This window comes from Salvelinus sp. IW2-2015, linkage group LG14 (assembly GCF_002910315.2).
Source record: "Salvelinus sp. IW2-2015 linkage group LG14, ASM291031v2, whole genome shotgun sequence".
NCBI classification, from domain to species: Eukaryota; Metazoa; Chordata; class Actinopteri; order Salmoniformes; family Salmonidae; genus Salvelinus; species Salvelinus sp. IW2-2015.
The window spans coordinates 18,320,299-18,343,577 of record NC_036854.1 but is presented as its reverse complement, the minus strand read 5'-3'; the positions used below and the strand labels follow the sequence as shown (position 1 = coordinate 18,343,577).

The 23,279-nt window shown below is 42.1% G+C and overlaps 1 protein-coding gene across 5 annotated transcripts in view; it reads left to right on the top strand.

Moving 5' to 3' along the window:
* Positions 1-6,973: 6,973 nt before the first annotated feature.
* Positions 6,974-23,279, top strand: part of kidins220b (kinase D-interacting substrate 220b) — a 41,891-nt gene continuing 25,585 nt past the window's right edge. For all 5 annotated transcript variants that reach the window (XM_023999589.1, XM_023999586.1, XM_023999588.1 and 2 more), the window contains exons 1-14: positions 6,974-7,144; positions 11,180-11,328; positions 11,619-11,717; positions 11,923-12,021; positions 15,984-16,082; positions 16,712-16,813; positions 16,981-17,079; positions 17,798-17,995; positions 18,170-18,268; positions 20,031-20,129; positions 20,237-20,335; positions 20,508-20,685; positions 20,930-21,094; positions 23,017-23,196. In XM_023999589.1, coding sequence (XP_023855357.1) covers positions 11,197-11,328; positions 11,619-11,717; positions 11,923-12,021; positions 15,984-16,082; positions 16,712-16,813; positions 16,981-17,079; positions 17,798-17,995; positions 18,170-18,268; positions 20,031-20,129; positions 20,237-20,335; positions 20,508-20,685; positions 20,930-21,094; positions 23,017-23,196 — 1,648 coding nt within the window. In that variant the 5' untranslated portion in view covers positions 6,974-7,144; positions 11,180-11,196. The remainder of the gene's footprint in view (positions 7,145-11,179; positions 11,329-11,618; positions 11,718-11,922; positions 12,022-15,983; positions 16,083-16,711; positions 16,814-16,980; positions 17,080-17,797; positions 17,996-18,169; positions 18,269-20,030; positions 20,130-20,236; positions 20,336-20,507; positions 20,686-20,929; positions 21,095-23,016; positions 23,197-23,279) is intronic.

Sequence of the window (23,279 nt, the reverse complement as noted above, 5' to 3'; positions counted from 1 at the left end):
TCCTGGTGAAAAGCAAATGTAAGTTAACTTCTCTACGACACAGGAAGTTAGAAGAATTAAAGCGAAGGAAAACAAGATGACAGTGTCCTCAATGTCTTTGTACACGATATGATTCATAGTCTCAACATGGAACGTGTCAGAAATGTCACCCCTTTTCCCTACATACAGTAGAACAGTTATTTTGACCAAAGCCCTAAGGGCCCTGGTCAAAAGTAGTGCACTATTTAGGGAAATGGTGACATCCAAGGACTTACTCCAGACTGTTTGCTTTCACTGAGTGATGTAATGGGCTGACTTCAATTCCACCGCTGTTTTATTCAGTCAAGTCATTGTATGCTTTTTACATAACGGCAGCAAGAGTAGTTACTAACTCCTACTTATTCATGATTTATGTGTGTCAGTAGTGTGCGAGGCAAGATGGTCTAGTATTTCCACGTGCAGAGGTCAATGTTTGTCATCTCATGTACTTGTTATTTATGTGATTCCAATGGACTTGTGGTATGTTCGACAAAGGTGAAAAGGTGGTGTTAAGGTAAGAGAATCAACCTGACGTACTGTTAAGTTCGAGGTGAAAGGGACAACATTACAGTATTTATGAGCACTCCTCTTCTTCAGACAGTTCTGATTCTATTTTCATTACAGGGGGAAGTGAAAGCTAAACCTACTTCTTCTTGAGTCTGTTGTGAGTTAACTATGGTAATTGTGAGTAACCTTTGCTTGGAGCCCTGGAGAAAGGAGAATGGTACGCTCGTCATAACCCCTCAGCCAACCACGCTACTTGTTCATGTGGATGGTTTGTTTTTGTATATGATGTGATTAAAAGATTGATCTTTTCGCAACTTGACATGGTAAGTGTGATATCTAAAAGGCAAATTAATAACTGTGGTGTAATTGTTGTTATTACAGTGTTATTACACAGGAGAACCTCGCCCTAAGGCTCAATTGCTACCGTATAGGTTTAACAGAGAAAGCTGGCTGGTGGACAAGATTACTGAGCAGGGCATGATTGGAAAAAAATACTTAAAAATCCCCAATTTACAAGTCAGAGACATTGTATTTGTTTTGGGAAACCTTTTTTGTTTACTCCCTGACAGCACTGTTTGATTAGCTAGAGTATTACCTCCACATAGGCCCCTGTAGGTGGGTCTATTTAAGGCACGGTATTAGTCCTACTGCTAGCAGGTAAACCGAGTCAGAGCTCAGAAATGTAGGCCTATAGCTTTTCACAGGCACCTGCCTCTGTGTCAGTAACCACGTTTCCATCCAGTTTTTATGCAAGTAAAGTTATACCCTATAAAAATCACGACAGCTGTGATGGAAACAGGAAGTTATGGTACAATTTTAGAAATGCAGACCGATAATTTGTTCGTTCGACATGGTGGGATCTTTTTGTGTCTCAAATTAATTATGCGAGAAATGTCGGTGGAAACACCTTTATGCGCAAATATTGATATAATAACCATCATATCGAAGTAAACTTGGAGTCACATGATGATATGGTGTGTGGTCCTCCCACTACGATTTGGGATATCGTGCAGTTTATCAGGCTACTGATTAAATAAATGATGATGAATTTCACGGTGATCTTAATGATAATTTCCAATAAATATCGAGGGTCTTATTCTGGTGCCATGATGATCGATTCTTGACTACCGTTTGACAAATACACATATTTTCGCTTTTATCCATAATATCATGTAGACGAGCCTACCCGCACAGCATACCCGCACTGTATCTGCGAGTTTGGGCTAGAGCGCACGTGTCAAATCCAGAGTAGGCACATTTGTTATTTAACACAACAGTTTTTGTGATAAAAATAGTGGAAAAGTTTACAATGTGATGGAAACATACTGAACTTTAGATTTTTGAAAATGTGGAAAATTGATTGACAGTATGGCTGAGTCGGCAGAGGCTACGGTGGATCAGCATACATTTGTATTAATTGCTACACTAAGGGATGGTACATTTCATGTTAACATCATGCTTTCATTTGTGTTTGGAGCTCATTATCAGTTTATAAATTAGAATGTAAGCAAGCTAAACGTCCCTTAACTTGAGCTAAGAGGTCATGGGGCATTTAAACCCTGAATGATGCCTGACAGGCAGCCCTGTCTCCTAAGGCTGTGTGCCACCCCCAAGACCACAGCCAATCGCATGCAAGCAACAACGTAGCTAACTTGGCTAGTCTTGTGAGCGAGCTAGCTAGCTTGTTATCTATGCTGGTTATTAGCTTGCATAACTGTTATGTATACACTGAGTGTACAAAACATTAGGAACACCTTCCTAATATTGAGTTGCACCCCCTTTTGTTCCTAATGTTTTGTACACTGTGTAATTGGGACACTTCATGATTTATGGATAATAGCATATATTTACATTTACAGAGTGGGGGGATCCTTTCCTAACAGGCTGATTAGATTTAATTTCAGCCTTGGAGCTTGATCAGATTCAATAGCAGCCTCAGAGGTTGATAAGTCAGGATTCTGCCTTGAAGGCAGTTTTATAGGTAAGCTCCTTGCAGGCAGATTAGCAGTCAGTCAGGGAATTATGTACAGTCGTGGCCAAAAGTTTTGAGAATGACACAAATATTAATTTCCACAAAGTTTGCTGCTTCAGTATCTTTAGATATTTTTTTACTATGGAATACTGAAGTATAATTATAAGCATTTCATAAGAGTCAAAGGCTTTTATTGACAATTACATGAAGTTGATGCAAAGAGTCAAAATTTGCAGTGTTGACCCTTCTTTTTCAAGACCTCTGCAATCCGCCCTGGCATGCTGTCAATTCACTTCTGGACCACATCCTGACTGATGGCAGCCTATTCTTGCATAATCAATGCTTGGAGTTTGTCAGAATATGTGGGTTTTTGTTTGTCCACCCGCCTCTTGAGGATTGACCAAAGGGTATTAAGGTCTGGGGAGTTTCCTGGCCATGGACCCAAAATATCAATGTTTTGTTCCCCGAGCAACTTAGTTATCACTTTTGCCTTATGGCAAGGTGCTCCATCATGCTGGAAAAGGCATTGTTCATCACCAAACTGTTCCTGGATGATTGGGAGAAGTTACTCTCGGAGGATGTGTTGGTACCATTCTTTATTCATGGCTGTGTTCTTAGGCAAAATTGTGAGTGAGCCCACTCRCTTGGCTGAGAAGCAACCCCACACATGAATGGTCTCAGGATGCTTTACTGTTGGCATGACACAGGACTGATGGTAGCGCTCACCTTGTCTTCTCCGGACAAGCTTTTTTCCAGATGCCCTAAACAATCGGAAAGGGGATTCATCAGAGAAAATGACTTTACCCCAGTCCTCAGCAGTCCAATCCCTGTACCTTATCAGTCTGTCCCTGATATATCAGTCTGTCCCTGATGTTTTTCCTGGAGAGAAGTGGCTTCATTGCTGCCCTTCTTGACACCGGCCATCCTCCAAAAGTCTTCACCTCACTGTGCGTGCAGATGCACTCACACCTGCCTGCTGCCATTCCTGAGCAAGCTCAATCAACTTTAGGAGACGGTCCTGGCGCTTGCTGGACTTTCTTGGACGCCCTGAAGCCTTCTTCACAACAATTGAACCGCTCCCCTTGAAGTTCTTGATGATCTGATAAATGGTTGATTCAGGTGCAATCTTACTGGCAGCAATATCCTTGCCTGTGAAGCCCTTTTTGTGCAAAGCAATGATGACGGCACGTGTTTCCTTGCAGGTAACCATGGTTGACAGAGGAAGAACAATGATTCCAAGCATCACCCTCCTTTTGAAGCTTGCAGTCTGTTATTCGAACTCAATCAGCATGACAGAGTGATCCCCAGCCTTGTCCTCAGAATCACTGACATGAGGTCAGCTGGTCCTTTTGTGGCATGGCTGAAATGCAGTGGAAATATTTTTGGGGGATTCAGTTAATTTGCATGGCAAAGAGAGACTTTGCAATTAATTGCAATTCATCTGATCACTCTTCATAACATTCTGGAGTATATGCAGTTTGTATGATGGCAACTTGAGGCAGCAGACTTTGTGAAAATGAATATTTGTGTCATTCTAAAATCTTTTGGCCACGACTGTATATGATCAAGAGTGGGTGTGCTGTTTTCCTGGCAGGCTGATCAGATTCAATGGCAGCCTAAGAGGCTGATAAGTCAGGATGCTGCCTTGTAGGCTGGCTGCAAGAATCTTTACCTATGAAACAGCCTGCCAGGAATAAAGCTCACCCTCTGGATCAGATATGTATCTGCCTATAAAGCACTTTGACAGGTAATCTGCCTGCAAGGAGCCTTACCTATGAAACAGCCTACAGGGAAGCATTCTGATTTATTAGCCTCTAGGGTGTTCACCAATAAAATTATAAATTAATTCAAGGTTTATACAAATATGTCCATTCAATAGAGAATTCTGTCAGAAAAACAATAGTCAAACCCCATGTCTCTCCCATATGGTGCAAACGTTACAGACGATTTAGTCTGAGAATTTAGCATGTTTAGAGTGAACGGAATGTCCTCATAGGCACGATCAAAAAGTGGTCACTGGTCAATAGAACTCTGACATGCTGCTCTGCAGCAGAACGGCGCTAACTTTGAACGTTAACTGACAAGCTAACTAGTGGTTGCAGGTTCGTGAGTGAAAACATGGTCATTTTCTAAATGAAATCTGCTGAATACAAAACTAAATAAGGATAACTATATATTTATTTACAAAGCTAAGAGACTGAATTTCAATATCCACCCTCCGCGAAGACAATCTGTTCCTGTTTTCATTGTGTATTTCTGAGTCTTTCCCTTTAAATCACCATAGAAACAGCCCCTCTCAACAGAGTTGAATCGCCAATATAGGCAATGAATATAGCCAGTATAGGCCATCACTAGCACCTTAGAGGCTGCTGCCCTATATACATACACTTGAAATCACAGGCCACTTTAATAATGTTTACATATTTTGCACTACTCATCTCATAAGAATATACTGTATTCTATTCTACTGTATTTTAGTCTATGCTGCTCCGACATTACTTTAAATTTGTGTATTGTTGTTAAATTGTTAGATATTACTTGTTAGATATTACTGCACTGTTGGAGCTAGAATCACAAGCATTTCGCTACACCTGCAAAAAACATCTGCTAAACATGTGTATGCACCAATAAAATTTGATTTGATTTGAAAGCCAAGGATCTGGAGGTGAAAATGGCGAAGATATCAAGTTGATTTTGATTAGTCCAACCAGTGAAAACACCTCCAAATAGTACCACCTCACAAACGGCAAACATGGAAGAGCGGCGCTGTCTAAACTAGCAACTGGCACAGCAAATTAACGTTCTTATTTCATCGACACTGTCAAGTACAAGTATATTAAGGTTATAATATCTTAGAGAACAATCTAATGATTCATTCTATGTAATTTATAAAGACATAAGGCAAAGAAAACTACATTTTGACATTCATTTCGTAGCACACTCTTGAATTCTTCTCTACATTGTACAGCAGTGAGTGAATGCCCAACAGCCCCTGAGGCTGAAATATAATCTGATCAGCCTGTCTGGAATGGAGCTCACCCACAATTAGACAAGTTAACAACCAGCATACATAACAAGCTAGCGTTATTTAACCAGGTAAATTGACTGCGAACACGTTCTCATTTACAGCAACGACCTGGGGAATAGTTACAGGGGAGAGGAGGGGGGTGAATGAGCCAATCGTAAACTGGGGATTATTAGGTGACCATGATGGTTTGAGGGCCAGATTGGGAATTTAGCCAGGACACCGAGGTTAACACCCCTACTCTTACAATAAGTGCCATGGGATCTTTAATGACCTCAGAGAGTTAGGACGGACACCTGTTTAACATCCCACCCGAAAGACAGCACCCTACACAGGGCAGTGCCCTGGGGCATTGGGATATTTTTTAGACCAGAGGAAAGAGTGCCTCCTACTGGCCCTCCAACACCACTTCCAGCAGCATCTGGTCTCCCATCCAGGGACTGACCAGGAACAAAGCTGCTTAGCTTCAGAAGCAAGCCGGCAGTGATATGCAGGGTGGTATGCTGCTAGCTAACAAGACTATCTAGCTAACTAGCTAGCACACAAGACTAGCCAAGTTAGCTGCGATTGGCTGTGGTTTTGGGTGTGCACACAGCCTTGGAGACAGCGCTGCCTGTCGGGCATGTTCAGGGCTTAATGCCCCACGAGCACATTGCGATAATTGCAAACACAGGGATCCTTGATGAGGTGATTATCGTGCAACTGAACAAGTGCTACTTTTGATTATCTCGTGATCTCGACAAAAACATTTTGTTGTCATGATCACGAGAAAATTGTGATATTTTGTTATGTAGTGATCATGAGAAAAATAAATTGTGATCTCGACATAACAAGGGACATGTAATTTGTATTCATATGCCCTCTCTTCACTTCCATAGATTCTAGAATATTTCCATGAAAATCTGTCGCCAATTGGATGGAAACCTAGTCATAGTCAGTGTATGTCATCAGAAGCTATTGAACATTTCTGCCAGGTGAATAAACCTATACACTGCCTTCAGATACCATTGATTAATGCTGCCACTTAGCCGATACCTAGGCTAGCTGCTACCCAGGCTATAGCAGCTCAGCACACGCCCTTTACTCTCCTCATAAAATGTTGGAATTTGACCCAACATAAAATAATAACCATTAGCCAGCCAGATAAAACGTGTTATTTTCCTCACAACACAACTGCAGCTCCTTCGTAAATTAGGGTCGAGAATGAATGTGATACCAAACAAGGGAATTTATGAGAGCAATAACCTGAAATGTGTAAACACATCCACAACACACACAAAAAGCTTTGACATAATATTACATATTTCCTAGTCAGTTAATAAAATATGATAATTTTTGAAGTTGCGGTTTTAGTAAATGGCTAATTCAGCTTGTACAGTATCGACCCCGCATCTTTCCAACATTTTCTTCTCAGCGCTCCCATACGTCACAGTTTGTAGGCGGGGAGGATGAGTTGACGAACAGTGAGGAAACCACCCTGACGTGCTGTTTTTCTGGTCCACTAAAATGGCTGTTGTCGAGGATGGGGAATAAATAGCCTGTGAGCCTTTACACGCATATAAATCGAGGATTGAGACGACAACACCGAAGTGTGGAGCATTTATATACGTTTTACTCCAGAGGTATGTGACTGAGAATCGCCATTTCTCACGTATGAGCATCAAAATGCGTCCTCCTTTGATCGATGCCGTTCTATTGACAGCTCGAGCAGGTCAGAATGTTCTCTTGTTTGAGATCTGGCCGTTTAGCAAATGTCATATTCGCTATCAAACAAATGTTATCAACTAATTATGGTCATTGACATTTATTAAAAATACAGCAATCAATAATGGTCGCAGTCAGGAACGAAAAGCTAGTTATTTATTTTATTTTAGAAGATGTTAGCGCGAGAGCGCGCTAAGCTACCATTCGATGGTTTAGGTAGCTAACGTTAACATTCGATAGGGATAAATAGATACACTCGATCTAAATGTTGTTGGAAATTGAAATTAGCTAGCCCCTATTGGTCGAACGAGTCATTTTTGAAACATCCTGATTGATGATGATGATGATGATGATGATGAGTTTAGTAGCCGGATGCATCGTATCAATACAACCAGTGGTGTCGCACATAAACAATGCATCATTTATGTAAATCTCTAATTTCAAAACCTTGCATTATTATTTTAAGTTATTTTGAGGTACCATCCAAGCTTATATAATTTCTCTATGATTACTTTGCAGTACTTTTGCTTTCGGGACAGAGAAGCACAAAACATAAATAGATACAGCATAATTTCAACATACAGAAACAATGCAGTAGGTTAAACGTTCAATATTCATATTTATAGATTAGCCTGGCTGCATTCACATCAGCCAATTCTGATATTTTTTCGACTATTTGGTCTTTTGACCAATCACATCAGATCTTTTCACATCAGATTTTTTGTGAGCTGAATTGATTGCTCAAAAGACCAATAAGTAAAACATTTTTTATCAGAATTGGGCTGCCAGTTTAAAAGCAGCCATATTCCTTCTATATTCTCCAGGGGTCTCATTTAGAGCACCAATCAATGTCAATTAAAATCTGCGTTTTAAACCATTTCACCTGTATTTTATATTGAAAATCAAGTGTGTTTTTTTTTCCATCATAGAGGGATCAGGGGTACGCAACTATATTTGTACTTCACATAACATGCAACACATTCTGCAGAAAATGGCTTCGTTTTTATCAGATGACAACACAATTTGGCTATCAGCCACAAATACATTTGCTTACAGTGAAAAAGCAAGGTCTTTTTTGATCATAGAAAGAAAACAGGCAGCTACATTTCCTAATGCTTTTAAGTTAATCATCCATTTTACCAGAAAAATGTAGGCTAGACTGAGAAAAGTAGCGAGAGAGAAGTGCAGCAAGATATTTCTTATGCATTTAATCATTTTCTTTGCTTGAAAACGCATAATTCTGCTTTTAACACAACCCCTGATCCTCTGCATACCACAGATACTGTACTATGTTTTACATATTCCATTTAGGGCTATTGTGTAACGATGTGTGCTGAGAGTCGGGAAACAAGTTCAGGGAGTGCGTTTTTGAATAAATAAACGCAACATAATACAAAACATGAAACACTAACAGCACACAGACATAATACAGAAACAATAACGCCTGAGGAAGGAACCAAAGGGAGTGACATATATAGGGAAGGTAATCAGGGAGGTGATGGAGTCCAGATGAGTCTGAAGACACGCAGGTGCGCGTAACGATGGCGACAGGTGTGTGCCATAACGAGCAGCCTTGTGACCTAGAGTCCGGAGAGGGAGCACACGTGACATATAGGCTATTCGTTGTATACCACAGATAGACAGGAAGGTCTTAACGGTTCAAACCATCCTCACAACTAGGCCTACATCATAGTATTGAAGTTACCAACCGATAATGTAATAAGGGCTTTATAAAATACATTTGATTGATTGGTATTATACTCTCTAGGTCAGTGGTACCACTGGCCTATATTGGGACTGTTTTCTCCACTGTGCTATGTCCTCTGAGCATGTGCCAGAGAGGCTGAGTGGTATCTCATCCTCATACATAATTCAATATCAGCAGCCACAGCCAGGGAGAATAGCCTAGTAAATAAGTCTAGCCAGGACCGCCGTATGAGGAGACAAAAGTTACAGAGCGAAACGAGAGTAGCCAAAAATAACACACATAGAGAACAGTAGGCCTGTTATTCCCATAGGTAAGATTGCACGGTTGTAACAGTGTAATAATTGCGCCTTGTCTTCTGTCTGTGTGCGACAGCCGACTGGTTAATGGTATTGGCAGCAATGCAGCACACGGTGATGTGTTTTTATGTTTTTCTGGCTGCCTTGCCTCCATTTTCTATTCTTTGTGGCTGCTTTCAGCTGTTGTGTTACTGTTACTGCAACAGGGTGTTGTGTGGTGGAATGCTGGAGGGTGTTTGTGTGTGAGAATGCTGGAGGGCTTGTGCTGTGCTCTCTCTGTGGTGATGGAAGGAATGCTTTCCTTACTGGCTGTCAGCCTGCCAGCAGGGCCAGGCTGGTTGATCTAGACATTGTTTCATGTCATACAGAATGAGTTTATTTTTGAGCCTTGATTAAGTGCGCCCTGCCGTGCATGTTAAGGTTATATTGTACACTGTAGGCTTGGCTGGCTGAATTGTAAGCTAAATTGTCTGTATTTGTCTGTATTGTGTCGGATAGGAATATAGTTAGTGTAATAAAACTGACCAGTTTTATGGAGAGAGTACATTATGGATAGCGCTGGCACAATTACTGAATAACCGTGTAACGATGGTTATGGATGAAGACCATCATGAAAAGAAAATAAACATCATAACCCTTAAAAATTAAATGCTGACTGCAAAAATTCTCTAATTGACATAAGAAATAAAAAGCTAATTGATGTAAATTTGATATAAGCTGTACTCATCTAGACATGACTGCAGTCAGGAGCAGAGGAGAGGTGACCGCTATTCGAACGGTTATTACGGAGACCGCTGTCATTTGGCTGGCCAATTTACCGTCATCCAGAATTCGATGACCGTCACAGCCCTAATAATGCATGATGATTAATAAACTTGTTTTAATGGTTAGGCCAGGAAGATAAATCACTTAGGCCTGTTGCCTACCTAGCCTAATGTCTTCCCCAAAGAGCCTGTGAATAGGGTAGGTAAATTGTGAACATGCACTGTTCGTTTTCATTTATATATTTTGGGGTTGTAATATTTTCTATGCCATTGGTGTGTTACCCGTGAATTTCTAGTATGACCTAGGCTACTGTATATATTTTTTCTATGACAAAAATGAATGGATAATAACATTGTAATAACACTTTATGTAGCCCAGGTCTAATAACGGCACATGTTTTGAGAAAACAAAAAAACTAAATTTAGACTAGCTGCCATTTTGTGTGCCGGTAAAATAGGAAGAAGACTGTATGCTTTGCCAAGCAGAGGGTATTCTCTGAGTGAGAAAATAAATTCATGGCAGACGATGATAGCAGCCAGGAGAACTTGAATAAACCAAGCAAACATCTCTTTCAACTCTTCCTGCTGTGACTGCATGGGTGAAAATCCTGTCACCAAAGTAGTGAGTGAGTGGTCTTGAGTCTCTGAGTGTGATATTGCTTGCATCTGTCAGGAGATAGCTAGGCCTAGGCCTGGGCCAGGTAGCACTGGAGTGAGTCGACCCACTGGCTGTGGCCAGGGTCAGATAACTAGGCTATGTGCTCTGTTATATCTCCATCTCACATGGTCACCACCCACCATGAATTAGATTGAATAGAATGGAGCTCCCCGTGGTCAGCAGTTCCAAGCACGTTCTATTAATTATATTTCTATGGTCACTGTTTCACACTGCTTTCTATATAAAAATGTAGATATAGTCTTGCCTTTTATAAATGAAAGGTAGCCTATAACAAGTGAGGGGAAAAGCATGTACGTTGCTGTCATTGGTGCTAAGCTGTATATTGTGTTTATTACATTTTTGTTAGCTTCCCATGACTAGTATCCTGTCTTTCTGCCACAGAACTAGAATGAGTAGAACAGGGGTTCCCATTGGAGTCAATTATACCATAATGAGTGGTTTGGCAGCCTTCTTGAGTGTACGCATTGAAGTGAGGCGGTTTATTTCTATGATCTCTCACCATGAAGGAGAAGTAGCTGCAGCCATGGACACCACCACCTCCATCAAGATGACCACTCTGGCCATCCAGAACCTCTTCAGCTACGTGGAGGAGGAGAACCTGGCAGCACTCAAGGCCCACCTGGACAAGTTCAAGGAGGTGGATGGCAGGAGTGACGTGAGTATCCTCATACTATCTAATAGGCCTACAGGTCTACTAATCTAGCTATAGTTATTATATATAGCCTGTGTTCTAAATGGCACCCTATCACCTTATAGTGTGCTACTTTTGACCAGAGTTCTATGGGTCCTACTCAAAAGTAGTGCCCTATACAGAATAGGGTTCCATTTGGGAAACACAGTCTAATAAAGGTAGTCTAATGAAGATTGGGTCTATTACTGTATAAAGAGAGATCATTCATTGTATTAGGTCTTTCTAATTGCTTGCCTTTGTCCCCTCCCTTACAGAATGGGCAGACACCCCTGATGCTGGCTTCAGAGCAGGGCAGTATTGAGATAGTACAGGAGCTCATCAGGAGAGGAGCCAATGTTAACCTGGACGATGTGGTGAGTAGGAGAGCTCAATGGATAAACACACACACCCGTTAATTTCAAGGCCGACATGAATACATTCAGTTCAGTATGACAATCATTGGGAATGTGCCAATCACTGTGAACTTTGCCGGAGGTCTCCATAGTAACGGTAATCATGGTCGTCTCCCTGTTTCCATGGTGACCGGTATGATGTGATGTGGTATTCTCCTTTCCTCAGGACTGCTGGTCTGCTCTGATCTGTGCTGCTAAGGAGGGCCATGTAGATGTGGTGAAGGAGCTGCTAGACAGCAGTGCTTACATGGAACACAGAGACATGGTGAGACACTCAGTCAGTTCAACTGGCCACAATCAGTAATAACTGTAATGTGTTGGTGATCGTATAAACTTGAGTTGTATGCTTGTTCAGTCCACCGCAGTTAGTACTTTCAATAAAAACACAGAGTTTTTAGTCTTTGTTTCCATTGAACATGCCATAGAAATAAAGGCCTTTTAATTAATTATTTAAAGAGTGCCTTGGTCCTCCTTTCTTTTTGATGACCAATTTACCCCTCTTACCAAAGAGCACCTTCTGTCTACCAAAATCCACTATTGTGTACTAGAGGTCGACCGATTATGATTTTTCAACGCCAATACGGATTATTGGAGGACCAAAAAAAGCCAAGACCAATTAATCGGCCGATTTAATATTTTTTTACATTTTATTTTATATAAAAAAAATATATATAACATTTTTAAAAATGTGCAATATGTGCCATGTAAAAAAGCTAACGTTTAAGTTCCTTGCTCAGAACATGAGAACATATGAAAGCTGGTCGTTCCTTTTAACATTAGTCTTCAATATTCCCAGTTAAGAAGTTTTAGGTTGCAGTTATTATAGGACTATTTCTCTCTATACCATTTGTATTTCATATACCTTTGACTATTGGATGTTCTTATAGGCACTATAGTATTGCCAGCCTAATCTCGGGAGTTGATAGGCTTGAAGTCATAAACAGCGCTGTGCTTCAAGCATTGCGAAGAGCTGCTGGCAAACGCGGGAAAGTGCTGTTTGAATGAATGCTTACGAGCATGCTGCTGCCTACCACCGCTCAGTCAGACTGCTCTATCAAATATCAAATCATAAACTTAATTATAATATAATAAATATACAGAAATACGAGCCTTAGGTCATTAATATGGTCAAATCCGGAAACCATAATTTCAAAAACAAAACATTTATTCTTTCAGTGAAATACAGAACCGTTCCGTATTTTATCGAACGGGTGGTAACCCTAAGTCTAAATATTGCTGTTACATTGCACAACATTCAATGTTATGTCATAATTATGTAAAATTCTGGCAAATTAATTACGGTCTCTGTTAGGAAGAAATGGTCTTCACACAGTTCGCAACGAGCCAGGCGGCCCAAACTGTTGCATATACCCTGACTCTGCTTGCACTGAACGCAAGAGAAGTGACACAATTTCCCTAGTTAATATTGCCTGCTAACATGAATTTTTTTAACTACAGTTGATGTCACGACTTCTGCCGAAGTTAGCCCCTCTCCTTGTTCGGGCGGCGTTCGGCGATCGCATCACCGGCTTTCTAGCCATCGCCGCTCCATTTTTCGTATATCCATTTGTCTTGTCTTGTTTCCATACACACCTGGTTTTCATTTCCCCATTAAGCTACTTGTATTTAACCTTCTGTTTCCCATCATGTTTTGTGTGTAATTGTTTTCATGTTAGGTGGTGTTAGTTTACGCGCTCTACTTTTATGTTCCGTTTTTTGAGCGCGTTTGATTTATGTAGTGCTCTCGTTTTTTGGAACTATAATAAAAGTGCCTGTTCATTATAATCTGCTCCCCTGCACTTGACTTCGCCTCCTATACACCATCCTGACAGTTGAAGTCGGAAGTTTACATACACTTAGGTTGGAGTCATTAAAACTCGTTTTTCAACCCCTCCATACATTTCTTGTTAACAAACTATAGTTTTGGCAAGTCGGTTAGGACATCTACTTTGTGCATAACTGTCACAGTTCCAAAAGTGGTGATGAAGGAGTCAGGCGCAGAGAGCAGGGTAGTGAGAAGCGAGTGGATTTAATATTCCAAAAGATACAGCGAGACGGCTACGCCACACATACAAGGGCGCGTCAAGTAACAGTCCAAAACAAACAGGACAAAATCTACTCGGAACAGACACCACAAGAAATAACGACACCACAAACAGAAAAACAAGCCAGCACAAAAGTCGGCGGGCCAACTGGGTTTAAATAGCCCACAATGAACCTAAACACAAAACAGGTAAAACTAAATGAAACAGAAAAGGGGATCGGTGGCAGCTAGTAGGCCGGAGACGACGACCGCCGAGCGCCGCCCGAACGGGAAGAGGCACCATCTTCAGCGGGATTCGTGACAATAACACAAGTCATTTTTCCAACAATTGTTAATTCACTGTATCACAATTCCAGTGGGTCAGAAGTTTACATACACTAAATTGACTGTGCCTTTAAACAGCTTGGAAAATTCCAGAAAATGATCTCATGGCTTTAGAAGCTCCTGATAGGCTAAATGACATAATTTGAATCAATTGGAGGTGTACCCGTTGCTTGACATCATGGGAAAATCAAAAGAAATCAGCCAAGGCCAGCCAAGAATTGTAGACCTCCACAAGTCTGGTTCATCCTTGGGAGCAATTTCCAAACGCCTGAAGGTACCACGTTCATCTGTACAAACAATAGTACGCAAGTATAAACACCATGGGACCACGCAGCCGTCATACTGCTCAGGAAGGAGACGCGTTCTGTCTCCTAGAGATGAACATACTTTGGTGCGAAAAGTGCAAATAAATCCCAGAACAACAGCAAAGGACCTTGTGAAGATGCTGGAGGAAAAAGGTACAAAAGTATCTTTATATGAAGTGCACCTGTCCTATATCGACATAACCTGAAAGGCCGCTCAGCAAGGAAGAAGCCACTGCTCCAAAACCGCCATAAAAAAGCCAGACTACAGTTTGCAACTGCACATGGGGACAAAGTTTGTACTTTTTGGAGAAATGTCCTCTGGTCTGATGAAACAAAAATAGAATTGTTTGGCCATGATGACCATCAATATGATTGGAGGAAAAATGGGGATGCTTGCAAGCTGAAGAACACCATCCCAACCGTGAAGCACGGGGGTGGCAGCATCATGTTGTGGGGGTGCTTTGCTGCAGGAGGGACTGGTGCACTTCATAAAATAGATGGCATCATGAGGGGGGAAATTATGTGGATATATTGAAGCAACATCTCATGTCATCAGTCAGGAAGTTAAAGCTTGGTCGCAAATGGGTCTTCCAAATGGACAATGACCCCAAGCATACTTCCAAAGTTGTGGCAAAATGGCTTAAGGACAACCAAGTCAAGGTATTGGAGTGGCCATCACAAACAAAGCCCTGACCTCAATCCTATAGAACATTTGTGGGCAGAACTGAAAATGTGTGTGCGAGCAAGGAGGCCTACATACCTGACTCAGTTACACCAGCTCTGTCTGGAGGAATGGGCCAAAATTCACCCAACTTATTGTGGGAAGCTTGTGGAAGGCTACCCAAAAAGTTTGACTCAAGTTAAACAATTTAAAGGCAATGCTACCAAATACTAATGGAGTGTATGTAAACTTCTGACCTACTGGGAATGTGATGAAAGAAATAAAAGCTGAAATAAATCATTCTCTACTATTATTCTGACATTTCACGTTCTTATGGTTAGGTACATTGGTGTAACGATTGTGTTTTATTTGCGAATGCGCTTTTGTTAAATCATCACCTGTTTGGTAAAGTAGGCTGTGATTCGATGAATCTAATTGATTATATGCAATGCAGGACAAGCTAGTTAAACTAGTAATATCGTCAACCATGTGTAGTTAACTAGTGATTATGTTAAGATTGATTGTTTTTTATAAGATAAGTTTAATGCTAGCTCCTTGCTGCACTCGCGTAACAGGTGGTCAGCCTGCCACGCAGTCTCCTCGTGGATTGCAGTGTAATCGGCGTCCAAAAATGCTGATAACCAATTGTTATGAAAACTTGAAATCGGCCCTAATTAATCGGCCATGCTGATTAATCGGTCGGCCTCTGTTGTGTACCTTAGCAGCACTTCCCTTCTTTTTTCTACACAAACACAGATCTATTTAATGTACATGCTTTCCAATGTACAGGCTAGGTTTGTAATGTTTTTGTGTTAAAGCCCTAAAGGTACTGTAATGTGTGCAGGAGAATGTTTTTGTACAGCACTTGAGGTTGTGTGTTTGGTGTTCTGCAGGGAGGCTGGACGGCCCTGATGTGGACTGCCTACAAGGGCCGCGTGGAGGTAACCAAGGTTCTCCTTGACAACGGAGCCAACCCCAACACTACTGGACAGGTGAGCAGTCATCATGACCCGTCTCAGACATTTTACATTTTAGTCATTTAGCAGATGATCTTCTCCAGAGCCACCTACTGTTAGTGGTCCCGTTTGGCTCAGTTGGTAGAGCATGGCACTTGCAACGCCAGGGTTGTGGGTTTGATTCACACGGGGGACCTGTACGAAAATGTATGCACTCACTACTGTATAAGTCGCTCTGGATAAGAGCGACTTATTCATCTTAAGATAGCTAGGTGAGACAATCACAGTCGTAGTAACTACATTTTTCCTCAATAATGAATATTAAACATACCAAATAACACAGCAGAAACCAAAGGCACCAGAGGTGGTGGGGCCCAGGAGGCATGCGTCCATCTTGTTACCCATAACTTCCAACGTATCAGACTCCATTACCCCCATGCTCCTGGAAACAACCACACCTCTGGACTGCATTCCCTCCTGTGGGCGGCCTTTAATTCATGGCTATTCCCCATGTATTATACACATATTTATGGGTGAAGAGGGATACACTATTCCCCATGTATTATACATAGGGTAATACATCCAAAAGTAGTGCACTGTGTAGGGAGTAGGGTGCCATTTGGGACTCACCCTAAGTCTCTTTCTCGCTCTCTCTCTGCCATCAGCAATACAGTGTGTACCCCATCATCTGGGCAGCAGGCAGAGGTCATGCTAAGATCGTCCAGGTCCTGCTGGAAAATGGAGCCAAGGTCAACTGCTCTGACAAGGTGAGACAACAGATTGGGCAGCATAGCTGGGCAATGCCAACCTTTGGGTTAGTGGTGGCCCAGTTTGGCCAGAAATAGTGACCTGTGCCAGTATTGATAACTGTGTGTGTGTGTGTGTGTGTGTGTGTGTGTGTGTGTGTGTGTGTGTGTGTGTCTTTCTCTCTCAGTACGGCACTACCCCTCTGATCTGGGCAGCCAGGAAGGGCCATTTTGACTGTGTGATGCACCTGCTGGAGAACGGAGCCGATGTCGACCAGGAGGGGGCGGTATGTCTGCAATCTACACCAGTGTTCACCAACCTTTTCTGAGTCAAGATCACTTTCTGAGTCAAAATGCATGCCGATCTACCGCTCTGATTTTTTATTAACATGACTTAAAAAACGTAAGCCTATGCAACATTAACCAATTAAAAACAGTACTGTAGCAATGAGGTTTGTGCAGTAAGCTATAGGCCCAATACATTATCGCTGCATATTGGCTTTGCTTGAATTTACCTGCCAATGCATTGTTGTTCAGGACATTTTTTATAATTATATTTCAAAATTTGATGTAGGCTTTGTGATCACACTGGTAATAGATACATTGTTGTATTACTTGTGAGGCACAGCTGAGTGAGCATACATTTAAATAATTAGCTTTTTATTTTACTGGGCTGATGGTACCTGCATCTGATGGTCAGACTCAGCGGAGGGAGAGAGCAGCAGACTGAGGGTCCGTCTCTCAACATCCCTCCGGTCTACACCTCTCACTGTTTTATCATCTGTTTTAAAGTCCTAGAGAAAGGCTTTGTACATCAAGCGTAGTTACTTTGGATTGATTTACTATCATCGTAATCACACGGCTCTCTCTACTCCTCTCCTGATGCTATCCCTTTCCTGTCCTCCTCTGTCTCTCTTTTCTCCCTTTGTTCTGTCCCCCCCCCCGCTCTCTCTTTCCACTGTTCCCTCATTCCCTCCCTCCCTCTCTCCATCCCACTCCACGTAGAACTCGATGACAGCTCTGATTGTGGCAGTGAAGGGAGGTTTCACTGAGGTGGTGAAGGAGCTTCTGAAGAGGAACCCTAACGTGAACATGACGGAAAAGGACGGAAACACAGCCCTGATGATCGCTGCCAAGGAGGGCTACACTGAGATAGTACAGGACCTGCTGGACGCTGGCACCTACGTCAACATACCAGACAGGGTGGGCAAAGGAGCACACGCAGACACACATTTTGTATTATAGGTGCTGTATTGAGATGTGGATGTAGTGTGTATGCTGTATGGTGATCTGTTTGTGTGTGTGTGTGTGTGTGTGTGTGTGTGTGTGTGTGTGTGTGTGTGTGTGTGTGTGTGTGTGTGTGTGTGTGTTGTACAGAGTGGAGACACGGTGCTTATCGGGGCAGTGAGAGGAGGCCATGTGGAGATAGTGAGGGCTCTGCTGCACAAATACGCTGATATCGACATCAGAGGACAGGTAATGAGTCTGACACCTGGCTACTTCAGCTAAGACACATACCGTGCATCCAAAATTGCACCCTGTATCCTATATCAGAGGTTCTTCAACTTTTTCAGCCTGGAACCCAAATGAGAAATTCTGTGTTTTTCGGGGACCCAAGCTTATGAAAACATGCAACTATACGTAAATATTGGTACATTACATTGCTCTTATGCCTAAAACAAATGCAATGTAGATAGAAACACATAACAATAAAATACCCATATAAATAGCTAATCATGTTTATTTTTCCCATTTAAAAACTCTTATTTATCTGTCTCGGTTGGAACTGTGACTGTTAAAATACAATACTTTTTATTTTGAACTGGAATAAACTGATTGATCACATCACACAGATGTAGACCAGAAAACACACACAGTCCTAATGAGAGGTGTGTGGCTGGTTGAAGTTTTCAACAAGCAGGTCTATTCTGGGCTCTGTTTTTGACAGTGCAACCCAGAGGTCATGCTCAGTATTGAGTCTGTTTCTGTACTTGTTTTTTAAGTACGTCAGAGTTGAGAACCCTGACTCGCATAGGTATGTGGTGCCAAACTGGACCAGAACATCTACTGCTTTCTCAGTCAGGCAGGAGACCGCTTCCTGCTGTAGATGAGCAACCCAGAACTGTGTGACTGAGTGTGTTTGCCTCAAAAAGCATCTCGCTTCAATCAGTTTGTTCCAGTTCAGAATAAAAAGGGTTACTTGTATTTTAACGGCAACAGTTCCAATCTAGACTTGTTTTCCACAATAATTTATACAGTAAGATGTACAGTAGGTACTGTTACTTAGGGTTGCACTATCAGTATCTAGCTAGCTTGCTTTGGCTAAAGTTGACGTTAGCTAGCTAGCTATTAGCTGTGTACAAGGGGATTGTTTGAGAGAGAAACTCACATCGACTACTGTCAGAGATAATACTCCCTTATTTCTGCTTATCATCACCTGTTATAAAATGACAACAATGCCTTGCTGACTGACTTGAATCGACTTCCACCGTCGAAGCACTGTTTCCTGAAGTATTCTGCCCTGTTCTGAAAGAACTCCCTGGGTTTAACTTCATGCTGTGGATGTTTGGTCAGGGTGTGTCATTTAATTTGTTCATTTTGAGAGACTCATTACGAAGCACTTCCCCGCACAAAACACATTGTGGGCGCTCTTCGTTATGTCTCAAAATGTGTGTGAAACCAAGAGAGAGAACTATTTGCTTCGTGACGATTGAGCTCGGTCAGAACTTGTGGCTAGCTTGAGTCCATTCGATGGCGAGTGGGAATGACAAGTCAGTGGCTGACAGCGCATCGTCTAGTGCTGAACGACAAAGCTGCGTCGTGTGGGTCGCAGAGTGATCTTCAAGAAATCTGCCGAAAAAGGATCCGGCAAACCAGGAAGCATACGCACTCTCCCTCCCACTCGTGCTGCTGCCAACTGAGCAGAGACACAGCTGCTAAGCAGAGAGTGCACTGAACAGATAGCACCGTTGCACTTGGCCAAATCAATTCCAGTAATTCATAAAATAATTATACATTTACTCTGACACGTCGCGACCCAAACCCACACTTAAAGAAAGGCTGCCCTATATAGTGGACTACTGTTGACCAGGGCCCATAGGGAATCTGGTCAACAGTAGTGCACTATTTAGGGGATGGTATGCCATTTGGGATGGAGACACACAGTACTACATTATAGAAGAAGGTACATACAATTCACCTCAACTGCCTTACAACAATACATTTTGACCTCTTGTAGGATAACAAGACAGCCCTGTACTGGGCCGTGGAGAAAGGCAACGCCACCATGGTGAGAGATATCCTTCAGTGCAACCCCGACACAGAGACCTGCACCAAGGTAAGAGGCAACAACCATATTTCACTATGTGACAACCCAGGCACATACACAGCCACCTACTGTAGTCACTGTTCTCCAAACCATAATCATGTGTTTTTTTGTCTCAGGATTCAGAGAGCCCTCTGATCAAGGCCATTAAGATGAGGAATATTGACATAGTGGAGCTTCTGCTGGACAAAGGAGCCAAGGTGTCAGCTGTGGATAAGGTACAAGATATTTAGCCATTTAACCTTTATTAAACCTAGCATCCGAACGACCTGTACAATAATCTATCGCCGTCCATATGTAATGTATAACAAACCATATACATGGCACACAGAATGTCAAAAAGACACAAGTTATGTAGATATAAGTCTGATCCTACCTGTCTCCCGTTAGAGAGGCGACACACCTCTCCACATCGCCATACGTGGCCGGAGCCGCAGGCTGGCGGAGCTCCTCCTCCGTAACCCGAAAGATGGCCGCCTGCTGTACCGGCCCAACAAGGCCGGCGAGACGCCCTACAACATCGACTGCAGCCACCAGAAGAGCATCCTCACCCAGATCTTTGGAGCCCGTGAGTATCCTTTCTCTCCGGAAGCTCGGTCAGTGACTTTCGACGGTGAAAATCTAGTAGAATACCATAAAGGACGTTACCTGTGTGATGGAGTCGATAAGACTGGGAGTCACATTTTAGCCACTGTTCTCTGACAATATTACTTATATAAATATTGTGGACTTGTAACCAAATAAACGGTAAATAATGTAGATATTGTAGAGCTGTAAGTAACCTCATTCCATCTGTCTGTGTCCCCTCCAAGGCCACCTGTCCCCTGCTGAGTCTGACGGAGACATGCTGGGTTATGACCTGTACAGCAGTGCCCTGGCAGACATCCTCAGTGAGCCCACCATGCAGCCACCCATCTGTGTGGGCTTGTACGCCCAGTGGGGCAGCGGCAAGTCCTTCCTGCTCAAGAAACTGGAAGGTAAGGAACTAAAACAGAATTAAGAGTATTCATTATTTTTTTTACCCCCTTTTTCTCCCCAATTTCATGGTATCCAATTGTTAGTAGTTACTGTTTGTCTCATCGCTGCAACTCCTGTACGGACTCGGGAGAGGCGAAGGTCGAGAGCCATGCGTCCTCCGAAACACAACCCAACCAAGCTGCACTGCTTATTAACAGCGCGTATCCAACCCGGAAGCCAGCCTCACCAATGTGTCGGAGGAAACACCGTACACCTAGCGACCTGGTCAGCGTGCACTGCGCCCGGCCCGCCACAGGAGTCGCTAGTGCACGATGAGACAAGGATATCCCTGCCGGCCAAACCCTCCCTAACCCGGACGATGCTGGGCCAATTGTGCGCCGCCCCATGGGCCTCCCGGTCGCGGCCGGCTGCGACAGAGCCTGGGCTCGAACCCAGAGTCTCTGGTGGCACCCGGGAGGCCCCTTAAGAGTATTATTTATACCAGGGGTTCTCAAAGTGGGGTCTGCGGCCAGATCTCAAAATATAAATATATATGTCAATTTTCTTTTACATTTCATTTTTCTAGTGTGTCATTTTTGAGTTACTCTTATTGTAAACAAGAATGGAATATATTTCTAAATACTTCTACATTAATGTGGATGCTACCATGATTATGGATAATCCTGAATGAATTGTGAATATTGATGAGTGAGAAAGTTACAGAGGCAAAAATATCATACCTCCAAAAAATGCTAATCTCCCCTGTTATTGTAATGGTGAGAGGTTAGCATGTCTTGGGGGTATCATATTTGTGCTTTTGTAACTTTTCGTAATCATGGTAGCATCCACGTTAATATAGAAGTGTTTAGAAACATATTGTATTCTTATTTACAATAAAAGTGACTCCAAAATGACACAATATACTTATTTACCATTCATTTCTATTGGGCTCAAAATAATCTGAAACACAACCAAAACAAACAGCAATACCATCCAACAAGTTTGCGTGCTAGGAATATTGGACCAAATACTAAACTTTTCACTACTTCAATTCACATATAAGTGAATTTGTCCCAATACTTTTGGTCCCCTAAAATATGGGGGACTATGTATAAAAAGTGCTGTAATTTATAAACGGTTCACATAAATATATTTTTTAAATTAAATCTGACAGTCTGCACTTTAACTTCATAGTCATTGTATCATAAAAAAAGTCATTTGTATCATTTTCATATACTTTTTTTTATTATTTCCCAAAAATGTGTCACTGTCCCAATACTTTTGGAGCTCACTATCTCTTTCTATAAGGCAGTTTGCTTGCCATTGCTCCACTCACTTCTATAGAGGAGTCTGAGCGTTTATGATACTGCTCAAATAGGACAGAGCTCACCGGTCAAACCAAAAAAGTATGATATGTTAAAGGAGTAGTTCACTATTTTTCAACTTGATGTTAGATGGTTCCTCACCCTGAAACTAATTTATGGGCCAAGAGAAACGGTAATCCAGGCTAAAAGGTTCTTTAAACAGCCAATGCAACCTTAGCCATCACAAGCTAACAATCAATGGAAGTGATGGGGGCATGTGAGCATTTAGAGAATATATGTCTAAATCACCTGAAATCAACTGCATATTTGGTTTGATTGATTTGGCAATAAAAAAAATAATAGATGCTCACATCACTTCCATTGATTGTTAGCTTGTGATGGCTAAAGTTAGCTGAAGTTTGTAGTGGCTGTTGGATTAACTTTTCTCCTGGCCAATAGATTACTTTCAGGGTGAGGAACCATCTAACATTAAGTTGTAAAATAGTGAACTACTCCTTTAACAATATGTTATACATGTTAATAATAAGATAGCTGTTAATATTAACAAATAATTTTATGAACTCATTCTCGCCTGGTCCTACTCCTCATTCACTCCTTCCTTTTCTTCCCCTCTCCAGATGAGATGAAGACGTTTGCTGGCCAGCAGGTGGAACCGTTGTTCCAGTTTTCCTGGATGGTGTTGTTCCTGTCCCTGCTGCTGTGTGGTTCTGTAGCTCTGGTCCTGGGCTTCACCGTCGACCCTAAGCTGGCCATTGCCGTCTCCCTGAGCCTGCTGGCCCTGGTCTATGTCTTCTTCGGTGAGACCCTCACTTTGTCCTCCATTTTGTATGTAGTCCAGTAGTATTAAGTTATTTTCAAGTGCCACACTAGAGGGCAGTAT